At 38.3% G+C, this 26,689-nt stretch overlaps 1 protein-coding gene and 1 long non-coding RNA gene across 2 annotated transcripts in view; one reads left to right on the top strand and one right to left on the bottom strand.

Annotated features, from left to right (window-relative positions):
• PNKD (PNKD metallo-beta-lactamase domain containing) overlaps positions 1–1,922 on the top strand; it is a 31,895-nt gene extending 29,973 nt beyond the window's left edge. The window contains exon 9 of the mRNA XM_034421617.3: positions 81–1,922. Coding sequence (XP_034277508.2) covers positions 81–257 — 177 coding nt within the window. The 3' untranslated portion in view covers positions 258–1,922. The remainder of the gene's footprint in view (positions 1–80) is intronic.
• An 18,421-nt stretch (positions 1,923–20,343) lies between these two features.
• On the bottom strand, positions 20,344–25,869 carry LOC148116552 (uncharacterized). The gene is made up of 4 exons (XR_015733650.1): positions 25,702–25,869; positions 25,046–25,116; positions 22,789–22,896; positions 20,344–20,615 (listed from the first exon to the last, which is right to left on the bottom strand). It is a non-coding gene; the product is annotated as an uncharacterized LOC148116552 (long non-coding RNA).
• Positions 25,870–26,689: the final 820 nt, after the last annotated feature.

Here is a 26,689-nt window from a genome sequence, read left to right on the forward strand (position 1 = left end):
TTATTCTCTGCAAAGTACCTATTGCTGACTTTTTTTTCCCATTCAGAATAAGTAACCCGCTAATTCTCTGCGCCCCACAGTGTCCTTCCACCATTGGTGAAGAAAAACAGTATAATCCTTTCTTACGGACTCACTGCCAGGAGATTCAGGAATCCATGGGCCTCCAGCGCCAGAGGGATGAGGAATGGGACAGTTTCCGGGCCCGGGTACTGAAGGAAGTGCGACTACGAAAGGATGTCTACAAAGCAAACCTTTAAGTAAAGAGTCCAGTCTAGTGTCGGAGCTGAATCAGACTTCTGCAAGGAGCAGTGCAGACACAAAATGGATTTTGTCACACTGAGAAACATCCAACATGGATCACTGGTCTTTACACCACAACATGATGGGAATGGCTGTTTTACTTGATCTTTTCCGTCAGAAACTCTGATTCCAGTGCTGTTTATCCATTTACTATGACAAGTGGGATCACAGCCTCCCAGGAAGAGTCTCACCTCATGGATGGAAGAGCAGATTTTTTTTGAAAACCCAACATGCATCCCCAATTCCTACATGCTGTTTTTCTGCAGGAAGGGATGGCACAGCATATAGCAAAGTGTCACTGAAACAGTTTTTGTGGGTTTAAGCAAAGTCTCTTGCAATTCACTACAAGGGCGACTTCTCTTGTTTCCATTAGAGACTAATCCATGTGTGGAAACTGAGGCTATTTTTTGTCTTCCAGTTGTTGACTGGCACTTGAGAAGGAAGTTTGGCCTCCCCCCCCCCTTCCTCGGCCAAACCTTTTCTTAAGAACCAAATCATCTTGCAACTTGCAACCGTGTATGTTCACGGAAGTTTGTTACTATATACTTTTGTTCCACTTTCCCCTCTTTTAATAGAACTGTGAAGATTGGAATAACATCTACCACTACACCATGCACAGATTTTTTGAAATGTCCAGGCTCAGATCAAGCATGTCAGTGTTAATGGAAAGTCTCTCAGCTCTCACTCTTCATAAAACCCCAGGCCAAAAATTGCTTAAATTCCTGTGAGAACAGGAGAATGGAAGTAGGAAGCTTGTTTGGAAGATACTACTGGTCTTTCAGCCTTCCTTCGACAGATCCCATGCAAGTTGCTTCCAGAAGATTGTGTAGGGCAACTTTGTGATATTTAACTCAAGTGTCTCAGGACCATTGTCTTGAACTTAGTATTTGTGTTACTGTAAGTAATTATAGTGACTGTTATCTACAATTGAACTGAGCAAAGGGTTTGAAAGAGATGCTTTATAACATGTAACAATGTGAGTAAAGCGCTTCACATGGGATCATTAAAGCAGCCCTGTCTTTTTCCAAGCTTGTGCAGCTGTTTTGAAAGGGATTCCTGAGCCAAGTGGCTAAATCTACACATTCATGATTTTTGCACCTGTGAAGTACCTTCTGTGAATGCTTTGCACAGCCAAGTATAATTTAATTCCAATTAGTCTCTTATTTGTTACAGCACAAAGTCTTTATCAGACCAGGTTTTTTTTTAATCTTGAATGAAATAGGAAATAGTCTTTTGTGATGCTATTTTGTTTGGCGTAAGAGATTTGTCAGCTATACTCTTCAGTTTGGCTTGCTTTCTCAGAGTCTGTGAACATTGCATTCTGGAACAGAGAAATTTGGAACACTTTTGATTTGTATGTACTACTGGGAAATGTTTGCCAAATGTTGACATTTTATGATACCACTAAAATGAAATATCCAGAATTGATAATGCTGTATCTTGCCTGCTGAATCTCAGGGAAAATATTTTTAGAGTCCTTCAAAATTGAACAATGACTTTTAAAGCAATCTTATTGTGAATTTGGAATCTACACAGCTTTGTCAAAAAGGGAATACATCAGAGGGGCTGAAGACTAACCTGTGGAAGTTATATGTTGGAAATAAAGTCACTATGGAAAGGCAGTGATCTTCTCTACACTCTGTTATTTTCAGGCTGCAATATTACATACATTAGTAGTAGCTATTTCTCCAGTGTTTATCCACTTCTTATATTACCAGAACAGAAGGGGAATCACCAGCCATGAAGATTTAGAATCTATTTAGAACTGACTGAAGAAGCCCTATTCACCATGGAACACGTGGCTGTTGGAAGAGATGGTGGCTAAGAGATGGGGAAAGCAAATCTATGGCTGTTTGTCACAAATGATGTAGACCAAGGGTGTCAAACGTTGTCATGGCAGCGTCACGTGATGTATTGGGACTCCCCTCCCCTTCACTAATTTGGGTATGGGAGTGGCCAGCACATGACACATCTGGCCAATGGGCCAGGAGTTTGACAGCCCTAATGTAGACCTTCTTTAGATTCAGAAGGAACATGCTTTAGAAAATCAGCTGTTGGAGAGCAGTCGTGGGGATATGAACTGTTGCCTTCAGATATTGTTTCTGGACTTAGCTGAGGCACGACATTGGAATAAAGTTGTTCAGTCCAATTAAAATGGATATTTTCTCAGGTACAGATGGATTTGACTATCAAGATTCTTATTTTTACCAAATTATAAAATGAAAAATGAAATCTGGAACTACACTAAAAATAATCATACTGCATTTTGGCTCCAGAATATTTATTTTGACATATAAAATTGATTTTTATGTTCATGCTGCCATTAAAGAATGGGCTTCTTTATTTTATTTTATTTTATTATTATTATTTAAATTTTTATACCGCCCTTCTCCCGAAGGACTCAGGGCAGTGCACAGCCAACACTAAAACGCACATATACAAAAAATTTAAAAGCAATTTAAAAATATTTAATATTTTTTTTTTGAAGGTAAAATAAATCACAGTGAGAGTAAACGAGTTTCATAATATGGACTAATTGAGAATTGAAGTACTAGTCTTCCTTCCCCAAGCTGAGGAAGAATATTTTTGCTGAGTTCAAATATTGTGCATTTAGTTGAGCAATAGGTTTCTTTGGGTTTTGGTTTAATGCATTTTGCAAACTCAGCTATTATTGTTTTGAAGCCATAGTTGTCTAGAATAATTTTAAAAATATAGGCCAGATGAGCAGCAAGCAGCAATCGCACCTTCAGAGGGCCCTGTTGAGTCAATAAGGTTGCAATGTGTGTGTTTGTGTGTTGCAACCCTTTGCAATTCTCAGTGGGAGGCCACCTAAAATAAAACATTTAGTCATTGCAGCTCAAAGAAAGTCTAACAAAACCAGTCTTCCTTCCTAATAAAAAGTAATGGCATTGCTCTCCCTGTGTTACTTTAGCAAAATGGGTCAAAAAATGTGTGATTGCTTTTGTGCTGTTGTGAGTTACTACTATTGTCAATAGTCATTGTTTCTGAAAGATAAAAATGCTATATTTACAATAATAACAAATGATTATGGTCGTGATTTGGGATTCCCTCTTATTTAATTTTGCTCATTTAATATCGTTTACAAGAGAAAAATGTACAGGTGGGGAAGACCCTTACTTTCCTTTTAACTATAAGGGCTAAGAGACAACTTCTCTCGCCTCAGAGGTATCTTTTTTTTTTCTTTCCAACTGTTGCAAATCTTCAATTGAAAGAATGTGGGATTATCCTGTCTTGATTGCTGGAAAATAAATATGGACCTGGTTTCTTGAATCATGTAGTAGCTGAAGCTAGCTGAAAATACCTCTCAAATAAGATGGGTATGAAAAAAAAAAACCCCAGAAAAGACAGCTCAGGAAGAAGAAAATTTAGGAGAAGAACATGAATGTGGGAGAAAGGCTAATTGATATATTGACACACTTAATGGATAACTCATTTTTTTAATGATAACTCGTATTTTTTATTTTCCTGCTTTGACTATTTAACTTAGATCTGAAGATGCAAGGAAACTGCTGGCATCTCTTTGCCTTTATTTATAGCCCATTCCTAGTTTTAATAGAAGAGTTGGAAAAGGAAGTGTGTGGGGTTTTTTTGTAAACGAGGGAGCTGAAAGATAATACAGAAAGTTGTGGATCCCTAAATAGGTCATTACATTGTCACTTTAAGGCCAAACTTTTCACATTGTTTAATTAAGCATCTTCCTGTGCTTGTTTTTCTGTAAAGTTGAAGGACATAACCCTACAAATGCCTTACTAGGTTCCCTTATTGTTGATATAAACTTCTGACACAACATTGATCTTGAATAGCAATAGCACTTAGACTTATATACCGCTTCACAGTGTTTTACAGCCTTCTCTAAGTGGTTTACAGAGTCAGCATATTGCCCCAAACAATCTGGATTCCTTATTTTACCAACCTCGGAAGGATGGAAGGCTGAGTCAATCTTGAGCCTGGTGAGATTTGAACTACCAAACTGCAGTCAGCAGAAGTAGCCTGCAGTACTGCATTCTAACCACTGTGCCACCACAGCTCTTATAGGATTGTAAATGTTGCTCTCATGTAACTGGACAAGGAGAAGAAGATTGAAGGGAACGTGATATCTGTCTTCATCTTTCTGAAGGATTGTTGTATAGAAAATGGGAAAGAATTGTTCCAGAAGGCAAGATGAGGAATGGCTCATTAAAATTACAAGGAAGTAGATTTTCATTGTGCGTTAAAAAAAAAAAATCCTCATGATAAGAGCTGTTCGACAGTGGGACAGATGACATTTGAAAGTACCGTCATTAAATTTTTTTTGCTGAGGAGGTTTAAACAACGTGGAGGGCCATCTTCAATGAAGTTGCAATAATTCTTGCAGTAGGTATGAGGTTGGATTGGATGATCTCCACTTTTTATATTCCATGATTCCATGTACAAATGTACATTCGCACAAATGTACGAATGCTCACACATACAAACACACCCATGTATATTTGAGGGCCAGTTTGCTGAGTGGCTAAGGCATCATGGTAGGAACAGGCCAGCTGGGTGACTTTGGGCTAGTCATCCCCAATCCAGAAAGAAAAAAAATAGGAATGAAGTGTCCACTACTGATAGAAGCTTTCATACTCTAGTTTATAAAGGTACATTTCTGACTCAAACACTATTAACTGTTAATACCTGGTTATATAAAAAGGACAATACTACGTTCATTAATCTTATGGTACACCAAATCTGAATATCTTTTGTGCAGCTAAACTGGAATGCAACTTTATTTTGCTATTTTGTGTAAAGTTCGTGTGGATTTTTTTATGCTCTCTGATCTTAAACAAGTATTCCCTAGGAATAGTGTTGCAATTTTCAGCTGTATAAATCAAATATTCACAGCAATGAAATGGTTAAAATTCTTTATGAGGACCAGATGATCAGAGGGCCAAGGATGAAGCAATACCTTAATGTCCTATCTTGGCAAAGTCTTGCTCATTTAGAGTAGGACTCTTTCCATGAATAAATGTTATTTCTTCTGGGATGGTTGAATTTTCTTGGCTTTGGATGAAGGAAATGTTCTAAACTCTAAACATTTCTTTATCTATAAAGAAATATTAGCCAACAGTCCACAATACTGCAACAATGAATCAAGATAAAATCCAGAGTAGTTTCAATAAAGTAATGATGAATCATATACAGCAGGATTATGTTGAAATACGTTAGAAATTATGTTTATTTATAGCCCTATAGCCCTACAGATCAAATAAAGTGTACAGTCACCATGGCGTTGCTACTTTTTTTTATTGAAAAGTTTTATGAAAAATACAAACATTTTCACTCCCCCACCCTCCCCTTCCCACCCTCCCTTCCCCTCCCTCCCCCCACCCCCCTCCCTAGACTTCCCAGAACGAGCACAGGGTATAGCATTCACAAACCAAAAACTAAAATGTGCTAACAAATTATTACATTTCATATTCTCCCTAGATCCTTAACTCCTTATAACTCAGAAAAAACAAACATAAACTACTTAATATTATTTCATTCATAAGCTATATGAATCTTCTTATTCGGATACTTCTTCTGTAAGTAATCAATCCATTTTCTCCATTCCGATATATATCTCTCATTTGAATGGTCTTTAAGGTATGATGAAAATTTTGCCATTTCCGCCAAATGCACAACTTTTAATGTCCATTCCTCAATGGTAGGTGGATCTTCCTTCTTCCAGTACTGTGCCACCAGTAACCTGGAAGCCGTTATTAAGTTCAAAACCAGCTTAGTCTCTATTACAGTACAATCCGTAACTATTCCCAACAGAAAAAACTGTGGTGTAAATTTAATTTTTTTCTTCAAAATATTTTGAATAATCCACCATATTTTTATCCAAAAAGCCTTAATCTTTTTACACGTCCACCATATATGAAAATATCTAGCAGTCATGGCGTTGCTACTTAACAATTTTAACTGTAATAGGATAATCTCAGAACAAAAGGACCATAGAGTATATATTATAGATCATACCTAGCAAATTTACAAACACTGTCATCTATTTGTTGAATACTATTGTGGTTGTTGCACATAATACATTCCAACATATATTCCAATGAAATGCATTCTGATAAATAAATGACACATAGACATCCTTTTCTAGATTAATTGCAAATTTATGGCTATAAATTTTTCTTTTTTATTAGCTGAATAATTTTTGTTTAGTTTCTCTACATAATTTTGCTTGCTTTTGGGAGGATTTATAAACTCTTTTGAGAGAGTTTGAGGCTTTTCAATAAAGACTTGATATGATTGGTTAAGAAGAATACCTGATTTGCCTTTGCTGCATTGTATTTAAGTATTATTTCAATATTAGCCACAAGAGGAAACAATTAACTTTTAACAGAACTTTTAATAGAAGGTTGCTGAATTTAATAGAATTATTGTTTTTACACAAGAGGGACCCAAAGGCAATAGTACTGAAAAAATTGCTAAAAAGATTTTGCATAGGATTTATTATTATTTTTTTATTGGAGGGAGCCAAAGACTTATCAGACTGTTCAGAATAAAAGAGTACTAAATAAACAAACTATTGATTTCTGATCCAACTTAATATAAAATAAAACTTTTTTAAAAAAAACTGGCCATAAAAACTATTTTATTAAATTTTATAAAAATTAAATCAAGTCTAAGAATGACAAGAGAAAAACTGCAGGAACAAAGAAAATCTGGTGAATTAAATCTTATGAGAACTATGTTGGAAGAACATCCAGCTAAAACAATACAAGTAGTGGAGACAAAAATAGAAAATATAACCCAACAATTTTGCAAAGAGATTATATCAAATGATGCAAGAAATCTGACAGATAAACAAGGAAGTGGGCTTTCCGGAACATAGAATGGACACAGAGATATATAGCATGAAGGTGATCTGGATAATTTTGCCTTGAAGGGACACGGCTATGGTTTCATGTTATTCCGGAAGATATTGGAGAAAATATAAAGAATAAGATGGTTTGAGGCTTGGCGCAACTACTGAATTGTCAGGAAGAAAAGATAAATGGCAAAATGGACAAAATTTATAGAATAAAGCCCTGCTATGCTGTGATTAGAAAAGTCCCAAGCGATTCATTGATTCATTTTGTAAAGAGAAGAATAAGAGATCAAGTTCCGGATTGCCATTTTAAGACTAAAATGAAGATTTATAATGTAGGTATAATTATCCTGAAAAAAATTCCTGTCAGAAGCCTGAAAAAAACCTACGGTATGTCTTTCTGACAGATATTTTAAAAAGAAAGAAAAATTAAAAAAAGATTCCATTTTGCTAGGATAAATCGGAAGGGATGGTGTTCACGTATCAAGAAAGAAGATTTAGATTCTATAGAAGATTTTTATTTTTAAAAAGTTAAGAATTTTCTTCTCAAACACAAACTGACCGTAGACCACATACAAGAGGTCAGAAGTACAAAGAATAAACTAAAATCAAGTGATGAACTTGGAAAACAAGAAGAGGCTGAAAGAACAAAGGCACAGGATTTGGATGTGATTTTTTTAATGGATTATAAATATTTAGCATGGAGTATTAATCCACAAATATACATAGTCCATTTGATCTGACTTAACAGACTCTATAAAATAAATTCACAAAAATAGAATAATTTATCATGGACAAATGAACCTTCTGAAGGTTCTTTTAGAATTCCCAGAAGTAAAAAGAAAACCACTGCAGGTATTTTTGATTGCCTAGAACTCTGACCAGAATATCATACACCAGACTACCTACACAAGAGGCCTTTTGTTGGAATTACAGTGAGATTTGTTTCCCTTATCACTGTTGCTGCAAATCTTTGGAAAAACTCCTGCTGATAGGAAATTGCCAGATGTACCAGCAAGGATGTTCCTTAGGCTAGTGGGGCAGTCTATTTTGTCACAAAAAGAAAAAAGTTTATTGCCCAGCAACTGTCTCAATTAACCAGACAAGGGGAGGAAAACAACCAGTATTTATTTTGCAATTGCACAAAATAAACATATGATCAAATGTGCTGCTTTGCCAGTAAATGGACCAGGTGAAAGACCCCTAATACAAAGACAACTAACGTTTTATGCCAAAAAAAAATATGCAAATACAATTGCCTAATGGTTTCCATATTGAAGTCAGGCTAATTCCAGAAATAACATTTATTGATTAAATTTCTGTAGCTACCTTCACAGCCAAGTCATAGTTCTAAAACTATAAAACAGTGAAAACAATTAAAAACAATAAATCACCATCAAGATAAATATATACAGCAGCCAAGATAGTTAATCAACTAATAGTAGAGGCAAGACTCAAGGCTCTTAATACATTCTGAGGTTCAGGTACACAGCCAAGTTTTTAAAGTCTCACAAAAGATAGTTTATACTTTTTACTGTATGATTTCCCTTAGGTTTCAAGACTCCCTCTAACTGCCATGAACTAATTTAAGATTAATAGCCATCTTAAATATGTCGACTTCCTCTTTGGATTTGATTTACACACTCTTAAGCAGTAACCAGGAGTTATTCAATAAGCCACAATTGGCTGGGGCCATTCAAGACACTGAATACAGATCAAATCCTTTCAATTGGCAGGAGCTGGATTTGAAACCCAAGACTTGTCATGGCTTTCAAGTTCCTGTTCCTGGTTAAATGGAGACTAGCAGTTTGAGTTGGCACAGACCTAGAGTACTAGGCCACTGCTGAGTTGTTGTTGTTTTTTGGAGGTGGGGTGGGGGTGAGGAGTAATGTAGAAGATCAGGTAGTTCAGTTAATTCACTAAATGAACATTTTGTGAAGGTTGACTCAGCCTTCCATCCTTCCGAGGACCCAGATTGTTGGGGGCAATCTGCTGACTCTAAACCTCTTAGAGAGGGCTTTAAAGCACTGTAAAGCAGTATATAAGTCTAGGTGCTATTGCCATTGCTATTGTCAAGTGCTAAGCACATTATGTGAAGCTGACTTTCCTGTAGCCAGTCTTTGAGAAAAGCTGGCTCAGAATCCTTCATTCAAATCTCACTCCAGGCTTAATAATTATTTGTCAGGGCTTACATACAGTATGTTGCTTTTCATAACTCTATAAGAGCATTTTTGTCTAAATTAGAAATGCATGTATACAGTTTATATATTGTGAAATGTCTGTGGTCCATTAACCCTCATGCAGCAATTATTTAATGAAGTTCTAAAATGGCCCAGAAATCTACCAGGGTTTGAAGTGAGAGAGGAAAGAGGAAGGAAGGAAGGAAAAGAAAGAGAACGAGAAAGAGAAAGAGAAAGAAAGAGAGAGAGAGAGAAAGAAAGAAAGAAAGAAAGAAAGAGAAAGAAAGAAAGAAAGAGAAAGAAAGAAGAAAGGAAAAGCACTACATCTTTGGAAACTGACATTGGACTCTTATCCTGAAATTACCAAGGATAAAACCTTGGCAGACCAAAAGCTGAGAGCAGAAATCATTACCAATTTCCATATTATAGAGAAAAGGTTTAAAGTGTTATACAGTTAATTTAGCATTTTAAAAAAACCAAATAGTATACCATATCTTTACTGATCCAACAATTGCTTAAATGTGAATTATATTTAGTACCCAAACTTAAAGGAATTAATAGACAAATGTACATAAAATTTTAGGCTTTATTATTGCATTTTACTAATGAAGATATTAGAATTTTAGCATGCATCCATGCCACCTTTTGAAGATAAGGATACAATGTTTTTCCTTTGAGCCAAAGTTATTTCCCCTGATGTGCAAAAAACAGCTTTTTTAGAGTCCATCAATAAAACAATAGAGTTGTATTCTGAAGTCCTTGAGCATTGCAAGTAGTATTAAAATAACAAACCTGGAAGGACCCAAACTTAATGAATGGCATATAAACATTTACAGTAATGGTATAATTTAAGCATTAAAGAAAAGTTAAGGAGTAGTAGTATATGCAAAGGAAATGCACATATCTATTAAATTCTGGGAATCAGAGCATGAGAGTCCAGTCAAGTGTTTAAGTCAGAATACAGAAAACAAATACATCTATACTGCATATCACTGTTGGGCTGTGCTACAGAATGTCAAATCAGGCAGCAGTTCTGGATAATGCCCTTCTGAATGAATTGGGGGAATTTTTAGGGATCAGAGTTGTCATCATCATTGAAGAATTCAACCAGCAAGACATTTGTTGGAAAACAAATTCTGCAAGGGGCCAAAATTTCAGATTAGTCTTGCTGAGTGTTTCATTTTCCATATGGCTTAAGAGGAGACCAGGAGACCAGCATTCCTAGATCTGATCTTAACCCATGTGGATAAGCTGGTTGAAGAGGTAAAAGTAGTGGGAACCCTAACAAGAACTTTGATAGAAAGCATCATGTAATTTTGAAATTTAAGACATGAAACAAGAAATAGAAAAAATGGACAATAATCGTGCAGACGTCACACCAGATTTCAGGCATGTTTAACAGATTAACAGAGTCGGAAGGGACCTTATAGGTCATCTAGTCCAACCCCCCGCTCAAGCAGGAGACCCTATACCATTTCTGACAAAAGGCAGTCCAATCTTTTCTTGAAAGTCTCAAGTGATGAAGCTCCCACAACTTCCGAAGGCAAGCTGTTCTATTGGTTGATTGTTCTCACTGTCAGAAAGTTCCTCCTTATTTCTAGGTTGAATCTCTCCTTGGTCAGTTTCCATCCATTATTCCTTGTCTGGCCTTCAGGTGCTTTGGAAAATAGCTTGACTCCCTCCTCTCTGTGGCAACCCCTCAAGTATTGGAAGACAGCTATCATGTCCCCCCTGGTCCTTCACTAGACTAGCCATGCCCAGTTCCTGCAACCATTCTTTGTATGTTTTAGCCTCCAGTCCCCTAATCATCCTGGTTGCTCTCCTCTGCACTTAAGAATATTTTTTTAAAATTATAAAATTTGGTTGCCACCCAGAGTTGGCTTTGTTGACGGGCACGTATATGACTAGATGTAAATAAATAAATTCCACAAACCTAGATTTGGACAAAAGGAGTACGGGGAATTTCTCTGAAATAATTTACCAGAAGTATATTTACACACCAGGGGTGAAATGCTCCCGGTTCGGACCGGATCACCCGCTCCGGTAGCGATGGTGGCGAGTGGTTCGGAGAACCGGTAGCAAAAATCCCTGCCCTCCCCCATGTCCAGCTGAGCTGCGAGATCATCAGAGGCTGTTTTTTTTAACTTTTAAAAGCATTTTTTCTACAACCTCTTTGGCTGAAAAAATGCTTTTAAAAGTAAAAAAAAAAAGCCTCTGATGATCATGAAGCTCAGCTGGGATCATCAGAGGCTTCTAAAAGCATTTTTTTCTGCCACCTCTTCAGCCGAAGAGGTGGTAGAAACAAAAATGCCTTTAAAAGCCTCTGGCGATCCCAGCTGAGTTGCCTGATTGTCAGAGGCTTCTAAAAGCATTTTTTTTTTCTGCAACCTCTTCGGCTCTTCGGCCCACGCCCACCCAGTCACATTACATCCCCCCCGCCCCCCCACCAAGCCATGCCCACAGTACCGGTAGTAACAAATTTTAGATTTCACCCCTTTTACACACCTGTCCAATGAGGAAAATAACATGGGAAAGAATTTAGGAAACTGCTCTGGATACACTGGGATTGTTTGACTAAACTGAGAGTTAAAAGGGGTTGGTATAGAAAAGAGAAGATAGGTGAAATTACCAAAGAGTTATATCAGCATAAAGATTAAGTTGCAAAACAAAGTCAGATTCTAAGGTAACTGAAGCTAAAACAGCCAAAAGAGCTTTTGGAGCCATGTCAGTTGTGAAAGGAAGGGCTAGCCGCTAGTACAACAGCTAGAAGAAGACAGGCGGAGCCTGACTTGGCAGTAGTTCCTGTAAGAAAGATCAGGCTGTCTTGATAAAGCAAGATCAACATAAACTAGCAGTGTGTGCAACTGTCTAAATAGCAAATGCAACCTTGGGCTGTATCAACAGAGTTATAGCGTTGAGATTACGGGAACTGATTGTTCAGTTTGATGCTGTGCTGGTCTGACTGCAGCTGGAATACTGTATGTAAGTCATGACAACAATCCGGTCTTCTTTTCTTGGAGAGTCACCTGTTGGGTTGACCATGGAAATGTGGTGGACCTAAAGTGGCCTGACTTCATCCAAGTTTCCAACCAAACCTTCCAAGAGAGCCTAGTAGAGAAGAACTTGGATAAGTTAAATAATGATTATATATCAAATTTGCAGACAACACAAATATAGGGGGGAAAGCAAACACCTCAATGTTTCAGAAAGACTTTGAAAAAGACAATTAGAAGTGTTGCTCTCATGGGCAAGAAGAAGATTGCAGAGGATATTAATATCTGTCTTCATCTTTCTGAAGGATTGTATAGAAAATGGGAAAGAAGGCAAGATAAGGAGTAATAGATTTAAATTACAAGGAAGCCAATTTTCATTGGGCTCCAGGAAAAAAATTTTTTTCATTATGTTCAAGAGTGGAACAATAATATTGGAAGGCAATTAAATCTTTGCTGGAGAAAATTAAATAGAAGTTGGAGGGCCATCTTCGGAGGAGCTGCAGTAGTGAATTTGTGCAGTGAGCATAACATTGGATTGGATGATTCCTAAGAACATTTCCACCATTTATAGTCTATGATTTCATGTGCAGATGCACATGGACACACACACATGGGCCAGTTTACTGTTATGATTTAGGCATCAACTAGCAAACGGGCTAATTGGGTGACCTTGGATCAGTCATTCCCTCCTAGGCTAGCCCTAGGAAGCAGGCAATGGCTAACTACTTCTGAAATCATGCCAAGAAAACCTCAAGGATTTGCTCAGCTAATTGCCTGGAGTCAACACTAACTATATGACATATGTACACAAAGACAAACAGAGACACACACACATCCCCACACACCCATACACACACATATAGTGATTTCTGAATGTTACTTTATTTACCAGTAGTATCAAATAGTTACATATATCTGGAAAGTCAACAGTACTCCTTCCATTTCTTTACCTTTTTCTCTAATATATTCCAGCAAAAAAAAAACAAAAAACCCAGATGTTCAAAGTGGTAGCAATTCAGAAGAAAAAAATAGGAATGAAGTTTCCACAACTGTCAGATGTTTTCATATTCTACTTTATAAAAGGTGGATTTCTGATTCAGAAACTATTAGCTCCTGTTATCCCGCATATATATAAAAAGGACAATAAATAATATATTCATTCATCCTAAAGTACACAAAAGCTGGATCTTATCTTTTGTACAGCTAAGGTGGAATGCAATCTTTGTTTTGCTAATTTATGTAAGGTTGATGTAGATTTTATTTATGCTCTCATCTTGTCTCTTTCCATTCTTTTATATTTCTTTCTTTCTTGACATGAAAATTCCATCCTTTCCTGTGCAACCACCCTCCTGATTTTTTTAAAAAAGATAACAGGAATGGAAATCATTAAAAAAAATGTTCCTTTGGGATACTGTTGCAATGTTCAGCTGTATGAAGCACAACATCCACCGCAGTGTAGTAGTTAAATTGCTTTATGGGGAGTAGATGATCAGAGAGCAAACAATCAAAGATGAAGCAGTACTTTAATATCCTACTTTGGCAAAGTCTTGCTCACTTAAAGTTGGGTTGTCTTCCCATGGATGAACTATTAGTTCTGTGGTGGATGAACTTTACTGGTTTTGAATGGATGAACTCAAACATTTCTTTATCTATTTGTACCCTCACATTAGCCCAAACAGTGCAACAATTATTGAATCAAGTTACCTAAAATCCACAGTAGTTTCAGTAATAGTCATGACGGATCATAAAAAGCAGGATTATGTTGAAATGCTTTGTGGTAATAAATGAGAATACCTAGACCAACCAACAGTAAGAAGAAATTCATAAGCTTTTATGTTTTCCTCTACTTAAGCAGTAGAGCCTTGGTAGTACAGTGGTCTAAGGCACCCTGTTATTAAGCTGATTATTAAGACCAGATGCCTGCAATTACTGCAGGTTCGAATCTCGCCAAGGCTCAAGGTTGACTCAGCCGTCCATCCTTTCTAAGGTAGGTAAATTGAGGACCCAGTTTGTGGGGGCAATAAGCTGACTTTGTATAAATATACAAAAGAATGAAGGCTATTGTTTAGCACATTGTAAGCTGCCCTGAGTCTCCGGAGAAGGGCGGCATATAAATCAAATTAAAAAAAAAAGTTCACATTTTATATATCTTGGGGGTTTAGGGTTTTGTGGTAAAACAAAGTAAATATCAGAATTAGTGTGCAGGGAAAGATGCCACACAACAAATCCAGGCTTTGTCTGAATTCCTCTCTCAATTCTCAGGGAGATCTTGAGCTCCATCTAGAAGTTTTGGTCCGTAGGGGCTAAATAAATATTTCCTGGGGATATTGTTGCGATGTTCGGGTGTATGATGTCAGGTTTCAGTGTCATCTCAAATAAATTGCATTTCCAAACAAATAGTCTTTGATGAAATCTTTCATTTATTAAGCACGACAATCTGTTCCCGACTACGTCGTAGCCAACACTGACTTCCTGACCCCAAACCTTCCCTTTCCGTTCCCCAATTCTCTGTGTCTCATTGGCCATCTTCCAAATCACTCTCCCCATATCTACTACTTCAGCTCCCAGGAATGTCCCCCCCTCCCATCCCATCTCCTAGGGGATATTATCTTCAGGGAAAATAAGTAGGTGAAAAGTCAAACGTCCTCTTGCCAGCTGCCCCCTCTTCTCCTCCTTATGTCAGCACTGGAACGAATGTAGTTTGGAGTGCTGACATATGAAGCACAACATCCACTGCAGTGAAGTGGTTAAATTACTTTATGGGAACCAGATGCTCACAGAGCAAAGAGTCAAGAATAAAGCAGTACGTTAATGTCCCAACTTGGCAAAGTTTTGTTCACTTAAAGTAGGGCTCTCTTCCCATGGATGGATTTTATTAGTTCTTGGATGGATGAACTGTATTGGCTTTGGACGGATGAAATGTTTTAAACTTTGAACATTTGCTCTCCTTTTAAAATACATAAATAACAGCTTCCCCTTTAGTTCTAGTTCATGCAAACAGATTAAGATATCCTATATATTTTGTTTGGCAGGAATTAGAAATGACAACCCAAACTTTATTATTGCTTTCAATTTTCATGTCCTTGAATAGGCAGGGGCTTCAATCCTGGCACAAACTTGGTATAAGGGGCCAGTGCAATGGGAATGGTAAGGGCATAATTCCATTAACCTACTTTGGAAGCTGAATGTTCAGTGCCTTAGCATGCAATGTGAATCTGGTTTTTCTCAAAGGTGATTTCAGGAAAGGGGTGAGAAGAATTCCTTCTGCAAATTTCAGTTCAGGTTTATTGATCATTTGTCAGGGTGTACAGTATATGCACGTGTGTATGTATTGTGTGTATCTCTTTGTTCCTGTCTCTGTCTTTCTATATATCAATCACTATAAAGCATTTTCCCATAATGGGAATTTCATGGATCTAAGGAAGTGGCTTGTAATCCATGACACCTTATTAACAAATAATTTTATTAGTTTCTAAAATGCCACAGAAATCCTATCTTGTACAGATGTAAACAACAAAATAGTACAACTTTAGAAAACAGTTGAGAACTATCAGTGATGTGGGTATCTTGTAAAAGGGTACTTGAATAATCTATCATAGAAGAATGGACAGAAGTGTACCGAAGATTATGAATTTTAGCTGATCTTACTGGATGGGCAGAAACCATAACCTGATCCCATGCCATACAGAAGTTTATAGGTGATAACCAACTCCTAATTACACTCAGAAGCTCACTGGCAACCAGTGCAACTTATAGGGGCATGCCCATCACCACATGTGCTGTTGCATTTTGGACCAGTTGTAACTTCTGAGGAGTCTTGAAAGGCAGCCCCATGTACAACACACTGCAGTTTTCAAAATGATGAAACTACAAGTAACTGTCCACAGACTCTCCTAATCTAAGAACAAGCACATCTTGGTGCTCCATATGAAGCTATGCCAAGGCCCTCTTGGCCACAGCTTCTAGCTCCTCTTTAAGCAAAACCTGTGAGTCCTTGATGGCCTTGAATGGGGAAGTGTAGTCCCATCTAAGACTTAAAGTAAAATGGACAATCTGAAGATGAGGGGCCAGGGAAGCAATATCCACAAATACTTGGTCTTGACAGGACTGAGCATGTCTGTTCTCCCCCATTCAGACCCACACAAGGTCCGAACACTGGGAAAGGACACTGAAGACATAATTTAGTTTGTCCTGTGTTAAGATATAAAGCTGAGTATCAGCTAAATATTATACCAGACACCAAATGATGGATGGCCTTCCCCTTTCAGTCAACACTGACTGAAACCAGCTGTTCTGAAAGAAGAGGAACCTCTGTGACATGATGTCCTCCAACTCTAAACCCCACAGATAGTCCAGAAGGAAATAATGATAAAGGCTATCAAAAGCCACTGGATCAAGGAGCACAAGAATGGGTACACCCTCTTGAACTCTGCAAAAATGTCATCAGCAAATACAACCAATGGTATCCCTATATAGAATCCCAGCCTGAACTGAGTCTAGGAAGATCCCACTGGATCTTCCACAACTGCTGGTTGATCAACTTTTAAAAAATCTCCATTACAAAATTTGTGGACAGGATAATAATTGCTCAAATCCATCAAATCAAAGGATTACTTCCTTCTAGGCCAGTGATGGCAAACCTTTTAGACACTGAGTGCCCAAACTGTGTGCGCGCATGCCCAAACTGAAAGGTGCATGTGCAAATACATGCATGCATGGACATGCACACATGCGGGGACGTGTGTGTGTACAGCAGAGACCCTAAGATCACCTGGCCGGCGGGAGGCATCCCAACACTGGCAACATGGCAAGAGGTAAGATCTTTTACTTTCGTGAGCTTCTGTTTCGTTGTTTGCAGGGAAACAGAAGCTCACGAAAGCAACGCCATGGAGATCTGACTTGGGGCAATGGCACGCCATGGAGATCTGACTTGGGGCAATGGCACGCGTGCTAGCGGAGAGGGCTCTGCGTGCCACTTCTGGCATGCATGCCACAGGTTCACCATCACTGTCCTAGGTCATCTTTCTTACAGAAGCCAACACCACTGTGTAATCCCAATTATAAATAAATAAATAAATAAATAAATAAATAAATAAATAAATAAATAAATAAATAAATTTCTATACCGCCCTTCTCCCGAAGGACTCAGGGCGGTGTACAGCCTATTAAAAGCACAAAGACAGACATCAATTAAAAATAATTAAAATTATTAAATAATTTTGGCTCAGATTTAAAACCCCAAAAATTTAAAACACCCAATTTAAAAACATTACATCGATAGCCCGGCCTGATTGAACAACAGGGTCTTAAGGGCACAGCGAAATACACGGAGGTCGGAGATCTTACGCATTTCCGGGGGTAATTCATTCCACAGGGCAGGGGCTCCCACAGAGAAGGCCCTCCCCCTGGGTGTCGCCAGCCGACATAACTTGGCCGATGGCACCCTGAGGAGACCCTCTCTGTGGGAGCGGACTGGCCAGTGGGAGGCTATTGGGAGGCTATTGGTCTCCTTCTGGGCAGCCTTGAACACTCAGGAAGGATCTGGATTTAATAGGCAGGTCACTAAACCCACTTTTTGGAGGCCCCATCCACTTCTTCAGGAGTCACAGCTTCAAATTCATCTCAGATAACCATAAAAGACCATGTTTCAGGCACCTAAACTGAATCTGCCTACTTATACCACTTCACATGGATTTGAATGACTTTGTCTACCAGATAGTTAGAATCTTCTTTACAGTGGCCCTGTGGAGGTTGTCACCTTAAATACGGCCATTAGTTGATCATCAGCAGACACAATAAGGGCTGAGAAATATTGAGGTTTTTCCACCCATATTGAAGCAATGTAACCCAAATACTGTATGAGCTGTTACCCATGTTTGATCAGATTCATTCCACATTTTCCTCCAATGGCATTTCAGGCATTTCATCTCCTGGAGTTCCAAGGTAAATCAAAGTAAATACCAAGATTAGTGTAGCATAGCAGGGTGATAATTAGGCAATCAAAAAGTCATCTGTCCCTAGCAATAGCCACCGTGTCACGTATATGAGATGGGCAGTCTATTAAATAAATAAATAAATGTGTGCCAATCTCCTCCATTGGCAAATCATGTTGAAACTATCCAGAAGGTAACTACTAGTAAGCATTGGGCATTTGATGTTTTGGAACAGGTCCAAGGTTATCATGGAAGCCATGAACTTCTGAATTACTCTGGACTAAGCATTGGGAGGTGACAAATGGAAATCCCCACAGAAGTACAGCAGTTCAGACAGGGGGAATGTCAAGCAGTGGGCAAGGCAGCCCACCAGCAATAATTTCTACTGTTGCCAAAAGCACAACTTTAACTAAAGGACCTCACAGCTAGGTATCTATGGGATCAATGCTTCTGAGAGCCCTAAATGATTCATTGAGGACAATGGTCACATCTTTGTCCCTACCTGGAAATTTCAGTTGCTACAAAACTGATGTTTTTTTCCAAAGCAACAGTAAAATCAGTTTGTTGGCGTACTTGTTTCTTGTGGTAATTGTTACTATACTTTTTTGGAGTGCAGAGAGGAGAACCTGATCTATTCCAAGCATAGCTCTCTGCCCCTTTCTTTCTCTAATACTCAAGAGTCTAATGGTATGTCAATACCACACTGGGCAAGCAGACATTCTTCAGACATTTTAACATCAGGGTTGATGGCCAATTATTTCCCACTAACTCAGAATCCCATATAACTGTCACCCAGTTCGAACTATGAGCCACTGGCACCCAGGCATCTGTATCACCCTAACCAGGGATATGGTTCATCATGCCAGTCCCTTGTTCCTTCTCAAGAGTGGATGTTTGCTTGAGAATGATATTCTCTCAGATTCTGTTCATGATGCCAAATGTTAGGCCACCCAACAGCTAGTTGAGAGCCAGTAAGTTCTCTTGGAATTCAAAACAATAAATGCACTCATAGAGCAAAGAGCCCCAAAGTTTATTCAAGTGGTATAAGAGAAGCTACTGTATATCTAAAGGTCCTTTCTGCAGAAGGGGACTCTGATAACGTGGAAATAAACAACATGTGTCTCAGACAACTAGCACATGTGCGTTATGGTCTGTACAAGATAAGGGTATCAGAGAGTAATCAACGTTCAATACAGAATGCACAGGCAAGCAAGTAATTCAATGTGGGGTGATACTGTCACCCCTTCAAGGCACTCCTAACCAAAAAAATAAAATAAAAATCAAGCCATGAGTACTAACACTGCTTTTATTGTAAGGTTACAGTGACTGAATCTTGCAAGTCTGAAAGGACTTCTCCCCACCTGGCTTTTACTCTCCAGGGAACTGGGGAGGATCTCTTCTGAGTCCCTTTCTCTGCACTTATTCTTTTTGTGAGCTGAATTAGCTTCAGTATGACCCTTGTCTAGACTGTGACTTCTCCTCCTCCTGTCTCCCAAGATTATTCTGCTATCCCATTAGAGAGACAGAGCAATACAGATAGTCCTCGAGTTACGACCACAATCGAGCCCAAATTTTATGTTGCTAAGTGAAGCATTTGTTAAGTGAGTTTGCCCCACTTTACGACTTTTCTTGCCAGAGTTGTTAAGTGAATCATGGCATTTGTTAAGTTAGTGACGCTGTTGTTAAGTGAATCTGAATTCCCCATTGATTTTGCTTGTCAGAAGGTTGCAAAAGCTGATTTTGGGACATTGCAACTGTCATAAACACGAACCCCTTGCCAAGCATCTGAATCATTGATCATGTGACCATGGGGATACTGCAGTGTTCGTAAGTGTGAAAAATGATTCATAAATCAGATTTTTCAGTGCCATTGTAACTTTGAACGGTCACTAAATGAACTGTTGTAAGTCGAGGACTACCTATATAGAGTTCTTAAGGTAACCCGGGGAAAGGGGGATCGCATCCCTACACTTTCTTGTCATTTCTTCCACAATGATTTGCAGAAGCTATGTACCGTTGTGGCAGCTTTTTCTGCAAAATCACCAAAACCAGGGAAAACTCCAACCACTCTGATTTGGTGTAGACACAGGTAGACATAAGAAAACCCCCATATTTTTATTTGTTTTTCGATCACAGGCCACATTCCACTTTGCTCTTGGATTGCAAATAAATCACGTAAAGCGCCCAGGAGTTGAGATCTATGAAAATCACTGAGGAGGTCTCTAGATGAAAATAAACACTTAACGATTGCATTTGTCAGAATCACAACAAATGACACGAATAACTGGTTTTACTACTAATTTCATTATTTGACATATAAACTCTGTGCCACATTTCTTCATAATATTTGGTTTCTTGTGTCCTACGGGAGAGAAAAAAAAGTGGCTTTAGTTAGCAAAAAATCAATGTAATCATTCACTTCACCAATCTTTTGTCTTTGGTTGACGATGGGCAGTCCTAAATAGATTAACCTTTCCTCATTTGGTCAGGCAGTCATTACCTGCTTGGCCAGGCATGGAGCATATCCACATTATTCCAAATTCTTGCTTCTTTCATGTGAAAAATGTGTTGGATAGCAAGACTGAGACTGGGGCGGGGTGGTGAGTCTGAATGTGACCTACCTGCTCCCTTGAAAACAACCCTGATATCCAAAAGAATCAGCGGGTTGTCTGGTAATGCATTGGCAATCCCACTATTAAGCACTTTGCATGCCCAGTAAACAAAGTAATGTAGAGGAGCCTGAACGTGAAGAAATTAGTAACATTGCATAAACTATCGATAAAGAATTGTCCCTCGTTGTTCTTCTTGAACAATATTTAGTACAGTCCGGCAGTGAAATCCAGCCGATTCTATCCGGCTTGCGTGAACCAGTAGCGCCGGCAACGGGAGGCTATGCCCACCCACCGGGAAGTCATTATGTCCCATTTTTGATCCTCTGCACATGTGCAGAAGGCTCTATTCATGCACAGAAGAGGCGTACATGCATTCCCATTCCCGAACCGGTAGCGAAGGTAAGTGGATTTCACCGCTGGTGCAACCCTTGCAGTTGTTCCTGGGTCCAGATTAATCTAGTCCAGGGGTGTCAAACTCAAGGCCCACAGGCTGGATTCGGCCCACGAGGTGCTTAGATCTGGCCTATGGAGCCACCCTGGAAACAGCGAATGATGTCCATGTCCCCCCCGAGCTCCGTTTTCGCTGGCAGAGATTTGCAGGAGGCCGTTGCAGCTGAAAACGGAGCTCAGGAGCCTGTTTTCACTGGCAGAGCACTCTGGTCAACAGAGACACCCTGACATGAGTGATGTCAAGCTGGCCACGCCCACCCTGGCCACATCTACCCCAGACCCCCCCCCAAGGTGAAACACAACCCTGATATGCGGCCCTCAATGAAATCAAGTTTGACACCCATGATCTAGTCAGTTTTATTGTTTGGATACCTGAGACACTAATGCAAATTTTGGTGGGCTGTGGAAGCTACTTATTCCAGGATTCTTTCAATCCTGAAAGATGCCTCCTGAGTCAAAGAATCTCTGACATGTTATTGCTACAATGGCTGACTCCATAAGGATTGGGTACAGTATTGCCTAACTTCAGAGAGAAACAGAAATTTTGTTAAAGATCAGGGTGTACTCATCTCTAATGATTTACATTCTAAAATTTATTGTAACCGCATTGCTTAAAAAAGCACTTTTTAAGTTGTGAATTTAATTCTACTAAAATAAAATTTCTGGAAATCCCGTATTGCTCACTAGAGCTTACAAAACATACATTAGATCAATCCTAGAATATTGTACAACTGTTGAACATTTGTAATCCTTACCACCTCTTTGACATTAACACAACTGAGCATTCTTCTGTCCAATAGAATACTTTATGCTACTAGGTTTGAAATTTTGGGTTTTGATAGTTTAGCACTGCAACGCTTATGGTCAGATTTAGGTATTGCATACAAAATTGTACAATTTACCTGCAAATGATTTTTTAAATTTTTTTTTTAGTTTTAATCATAATATAACGTGTGGGAACAACCGCTTTAAACGTAATGTAAACCGGTTTAAACTTGATTGTAAAAAATTCAATTTTTTGTAACAGAGTTGTCAAAATCTGGAATATCTTACCCGATTCAGTTGGTTCAGCTACTAACTTTCACAGTTTTAATTCCAGTTTAACTTCTGTGGACCTCATCCCATATTTTCGAGGTTCCTAAGGGGGCGTGCATAAGTGCACTAACGTGCCCCTCGTCCCTGTCAGATTTTAGTTTTTTCATTTTGTTCCTTCGAATTTGTAATTTTTGTTTGACCAATAGATAAATAAAATAAAATAAATAAAACATCTATTCCTCATATATATCACTGAATAGGACCGCACCTTTTGCAAGATTTGTGCAGCTCCATTTGAATCTTTTCCCTTTTATCTTTGCATATGTGTCAAGAACCAACACAATCTTCCACTGAAAACTCACTGAAGCATTTTTCCCCAATTAAGAAAAATGAACTAAATATAATTGTTTCTCATATTTCTCGAGCTATTCTACTTACTAGGGCTTTCCTGAGTTACGGTGATACATTTTTCCATAAAAGTAGGACAAAGGGTAGTCCTTAAACAATTTCTTCTGCGACAATTAAAGCAAATCAGAGCATCCACCACTGTAAGAGAGGAGACAAAATGGCAACTAAATCTGTAATTTTCATAGAACATACTCTCGTGAACATGTTTCATCAATGGGATTTTTAAGTAAAAATTCAGGAAGACATTTGCACCAAACGTTTTAGAATGTTTAGGCTCTGGGCTTCAAATTTAGTAAAATTTGAGATTAAAACATGACGTTTTCTCTTTATAAATTAAAAAAAGCTATTATGTTTTATTCTGTTATGAATCTGATTTTATATTGAGAACTAGTAAGCAAAATCGTTAAAGGCAAGAGATAAGGAAATTGTTTTAAAAAATTGTCTATAGTTACCCATCGCTATTACAGGAAGCTCTCGATTTATGAACCGTCACTTCATGATTGAAGTTACAACAGAGCCTGAAAAAGAGGCGACCTGTATTTGATATGTCAATGTCTGTCCCCCCTCGGTCACATGACTGCATTTATGGTCATTTGCAATGTTTCATAGTCATGTGACTGCAATTGATGATGTTTTTGATGGAAACTGACACTTACTTCTTTTGTTGTTGTTGTTTAGTCGCTTCACTCAACAACCTTGCAATTAACTTAACAAAAGCAGCGTTCTCCTAACAACCACTGCAAAAAAAAGCTCATAATGTCAGATTCGGTCACAGGGTGACCTACTTTACAACTGTTATGAGCAAAATTGCAGACTCAATTACAGCCATAAATCGAGGATTATCTGTATCAATCCTAGTTTTGTCAATTGACACTTTTGCAGAACACTTTTGTAGTAAAACGAAGGTTTTATAGCAACAAGCAATTCCAACAGTAATTCCTCAGATTGAATGGGTTTGCTTAACAACCACAATGTTCACTTAATGACCATTCTGTTTGCTTAACAATCATTGTGTTTGCTTAACAATAGTCATGAACAGGCTGGAAAATTACTTCTAATCAAATAAATGGTTGCCTTGACTTTCAACTGCAATGACTTATGACCATTATTTATTTATTTATTTATTTATTTATTTATTTATTTATTTATTTATTTATTTATTTATTTATTAGTTCGATTTATATGCCACCCTTCTCTGGAGACTCAGGGCGGCTTACAATGCATTAAGCAATAGCCTTCATACTTTTTGTATATACCTGCTTAGTAGGGCTTTTTGAGGCCCCCTGAGCAGTGTTCTTTTTATACAAAGTCAGCTTATTGCCCCCACAAACCGGGTCCTCATTTTACCTACCTCGGAAGGATGGAAGGCTGAGTCAACCTTGAGCCTGGTGAGATTTGAACTTGCAGTAATTGCAGGCAGCTGGCAGCTAAGTGCTACTTTAACAGCAGTTTAATCTGCTGCACCACCAAGGCTCCTTTATGGTTTATGGCTCCTTCAGGCTCAATTATGGTTGTAAATCAAGGACTACCTGTAAACCGATACAGGTAGTCATCGGCTTACAACAGTTCGTTCAGTGACCATTTGAAGTTTCAACTGCACCGAAAAAAGTGACTTATGAATGGTTTTTATTACCATTGTAGCATCTTCGGGGTCATGTGATCAAAATTCGAATTCTTGGCAACTGACTCACATTTATGATAGTTGCAGTGTCTTGGGATCATGTGATCGCCTTTTGTGAACCTCTGACCAAACGAAGTCAATGGGGAAGCCAGATGCACTCAACAGCCGGGTAACCAACTTAACAATTGCAGTGATTCACTTCACAACTATGGCAAGAAAGGACGTAAAATGGGGGCAAAACTCACTTAACAACTGTCTCACTTAGCAACAAAAATTTTGGGGTCAATTGTGCTCATAAGTCGAGGACTACCTATATCAGAGTGTCAAACTGATGGCCCATGGGACGGATGCATCATGCGTAGGCCATGCCCATCCTAGCTCCGTGAAGGCAAAAAACGTCATGATACGTCACATGACATCAATGTGATGCAGCGAGTTTGACACCCGTGACCTATATATTCTTGCTTGCATCTCACCAACTTGGGTTTCCCCAGGGCCCTGACATGGGCCCTAACTTAGAAAATAGAATAAAGACATAGTAACATTGATACGTTGAAAATATATTTGAGTTGGTCTATGAATTTGTTCTTCTTAGTTTTAAGAGGAAGGGACTGCATTTGTAAAAGAAGAAGGGTCAGTGTTGAGTGATCCTGAGTGGTAACTTACCTTGTGACCAAAGCATTACAGCAAGAACGCACAAAACAATTTTTCTCATTATTTTTCTGGAAATGGATTGCCTGCAGTCAAAGGTTGGAAATTAGGGTCATTAGCTGTTCGGAGCACCCTTTCTTTTGATTTTCAAAAAAGGCTGTGCTTATTAATACATACCATAATACAATTTAACTTGCAAGATTAGCCTATGTTACATATATTCTGAGGAGTTTTATTTCTTAAAATAATTTAAATTGTATATTCTTGGAAAAATGATTGACTTTGTTTTACTCACTGGGAAAAGGATACTATTTTTAACTATTACATAAGGCAGTTTTACTTGAGACACTTTACATCCTACAATGATACTTTTAATGTTATTAAATAACATCTGCCTAACCCAGGTTATTGTGAAAGACTTGAAAGAGAGATAAAATGCCAAACCCAGTCTAAACATCTAGCTGAACTATAATAATTATTATAATTACAATAATGCTTGCAATGACAGTAAATAGTAAAACCATGTTTTCTCTGGAGAACCAAACCTGTATTTCTTCATCTAATTTAGGACATAAGGTCCATTACTCAGTTTTAATTTTGTACTGTACATTTATTGCATAAATCGGCAACAAATTAATTAAACGTAATGTCAAAGAAGAGGTGAACCTTACCTTTTGTATAGCTGACGTGAAACAAGGTTTTGTTTTCCTACCGCTATGTACGGTTGCAAGTATATGTGGTTGTCCTCTTCTCATTGTACTAGGAATTGCTTGGGTAACTGACGATTAATTTGTTTTTGCATATGAAATGCAAAGGGTCTAATGGTGGTAAACATCTTGGAACTCTCCTTGATAGAATTTTCTGCATAAATCAACAGCATCAAAATTCTCCATGCTTTAAAGATGATTGCAATTGTACGCAGTAGTGCATTACATTCTGTTCTGACTTCTAGAGCAAATTATGTATGTTAAAAAGGAAACTGAACACCGAATTAATGGTCTGCATCTGGACAAATCTCTCATCTACAGAACTGATGGCAGTATCAAATCTAGGGAAATAAAAATTGATGTTCAAATTTTGCTGGGGGTCTGTTAGAGTTTCACCTGCCCCTTCATATGAGATTGGCTTTTGTTCCTCCTTAATAGCATTACTTTTAAATTGAGTTTCCATTCCTGCTTCCAAAGAGAGGAATGTGCATTTTCCAATATTTTCTTAAATTTTTCATTATTTCTGAAGTCACCCAGATTTTTTTGGTGTGTGTGTTCCAAATAATCAACAGTTTCCTTACCATTAACAATTTCTGCTGAAGTTCCTGTAGCATATTCTTTCCCCAGTAGGGACTGTGTTATCTTATTATCATAAACAAAGCTGCTGAATGATGATTGGCAGATGCAATAAGGCTGAAGAAAGGCTGACATTTCTTCAGCCCTATTGCCATGAGATAATCCTAGACATGTGGACGCGGTAGCTCAAAGGGATGTGATGGCTCAGTGGCTAAGACGCTGAGTTTGTCGATTGAAAGGTCGGCAGTTCAGCAGTTCAAATCCCTAGCACCACGTAATGGGGTGAGCTCCTGTTACTTGTCCCAGCTTCTGCCAACCTAGCAGTTCAAAAGCATGTAAAAAATGTAAGTAGAAAAATAGAGACCTCTTTTGGTTG

This window comes from Pantherophis guttatus, chromosome 1 (genome assembly GCF_059756535.1).
Source record: "Pantherophis guttatus breed Tessera chromosome 1, ASM5975653v1, whole genome shotgun sequence".
Classification (NCBI taxonomy): Eukaryota; Metazoa; Chordata; class Lepidosauria; order Squamata; family Colubridae; genus Pantherophis; species Pantherophis guttatus.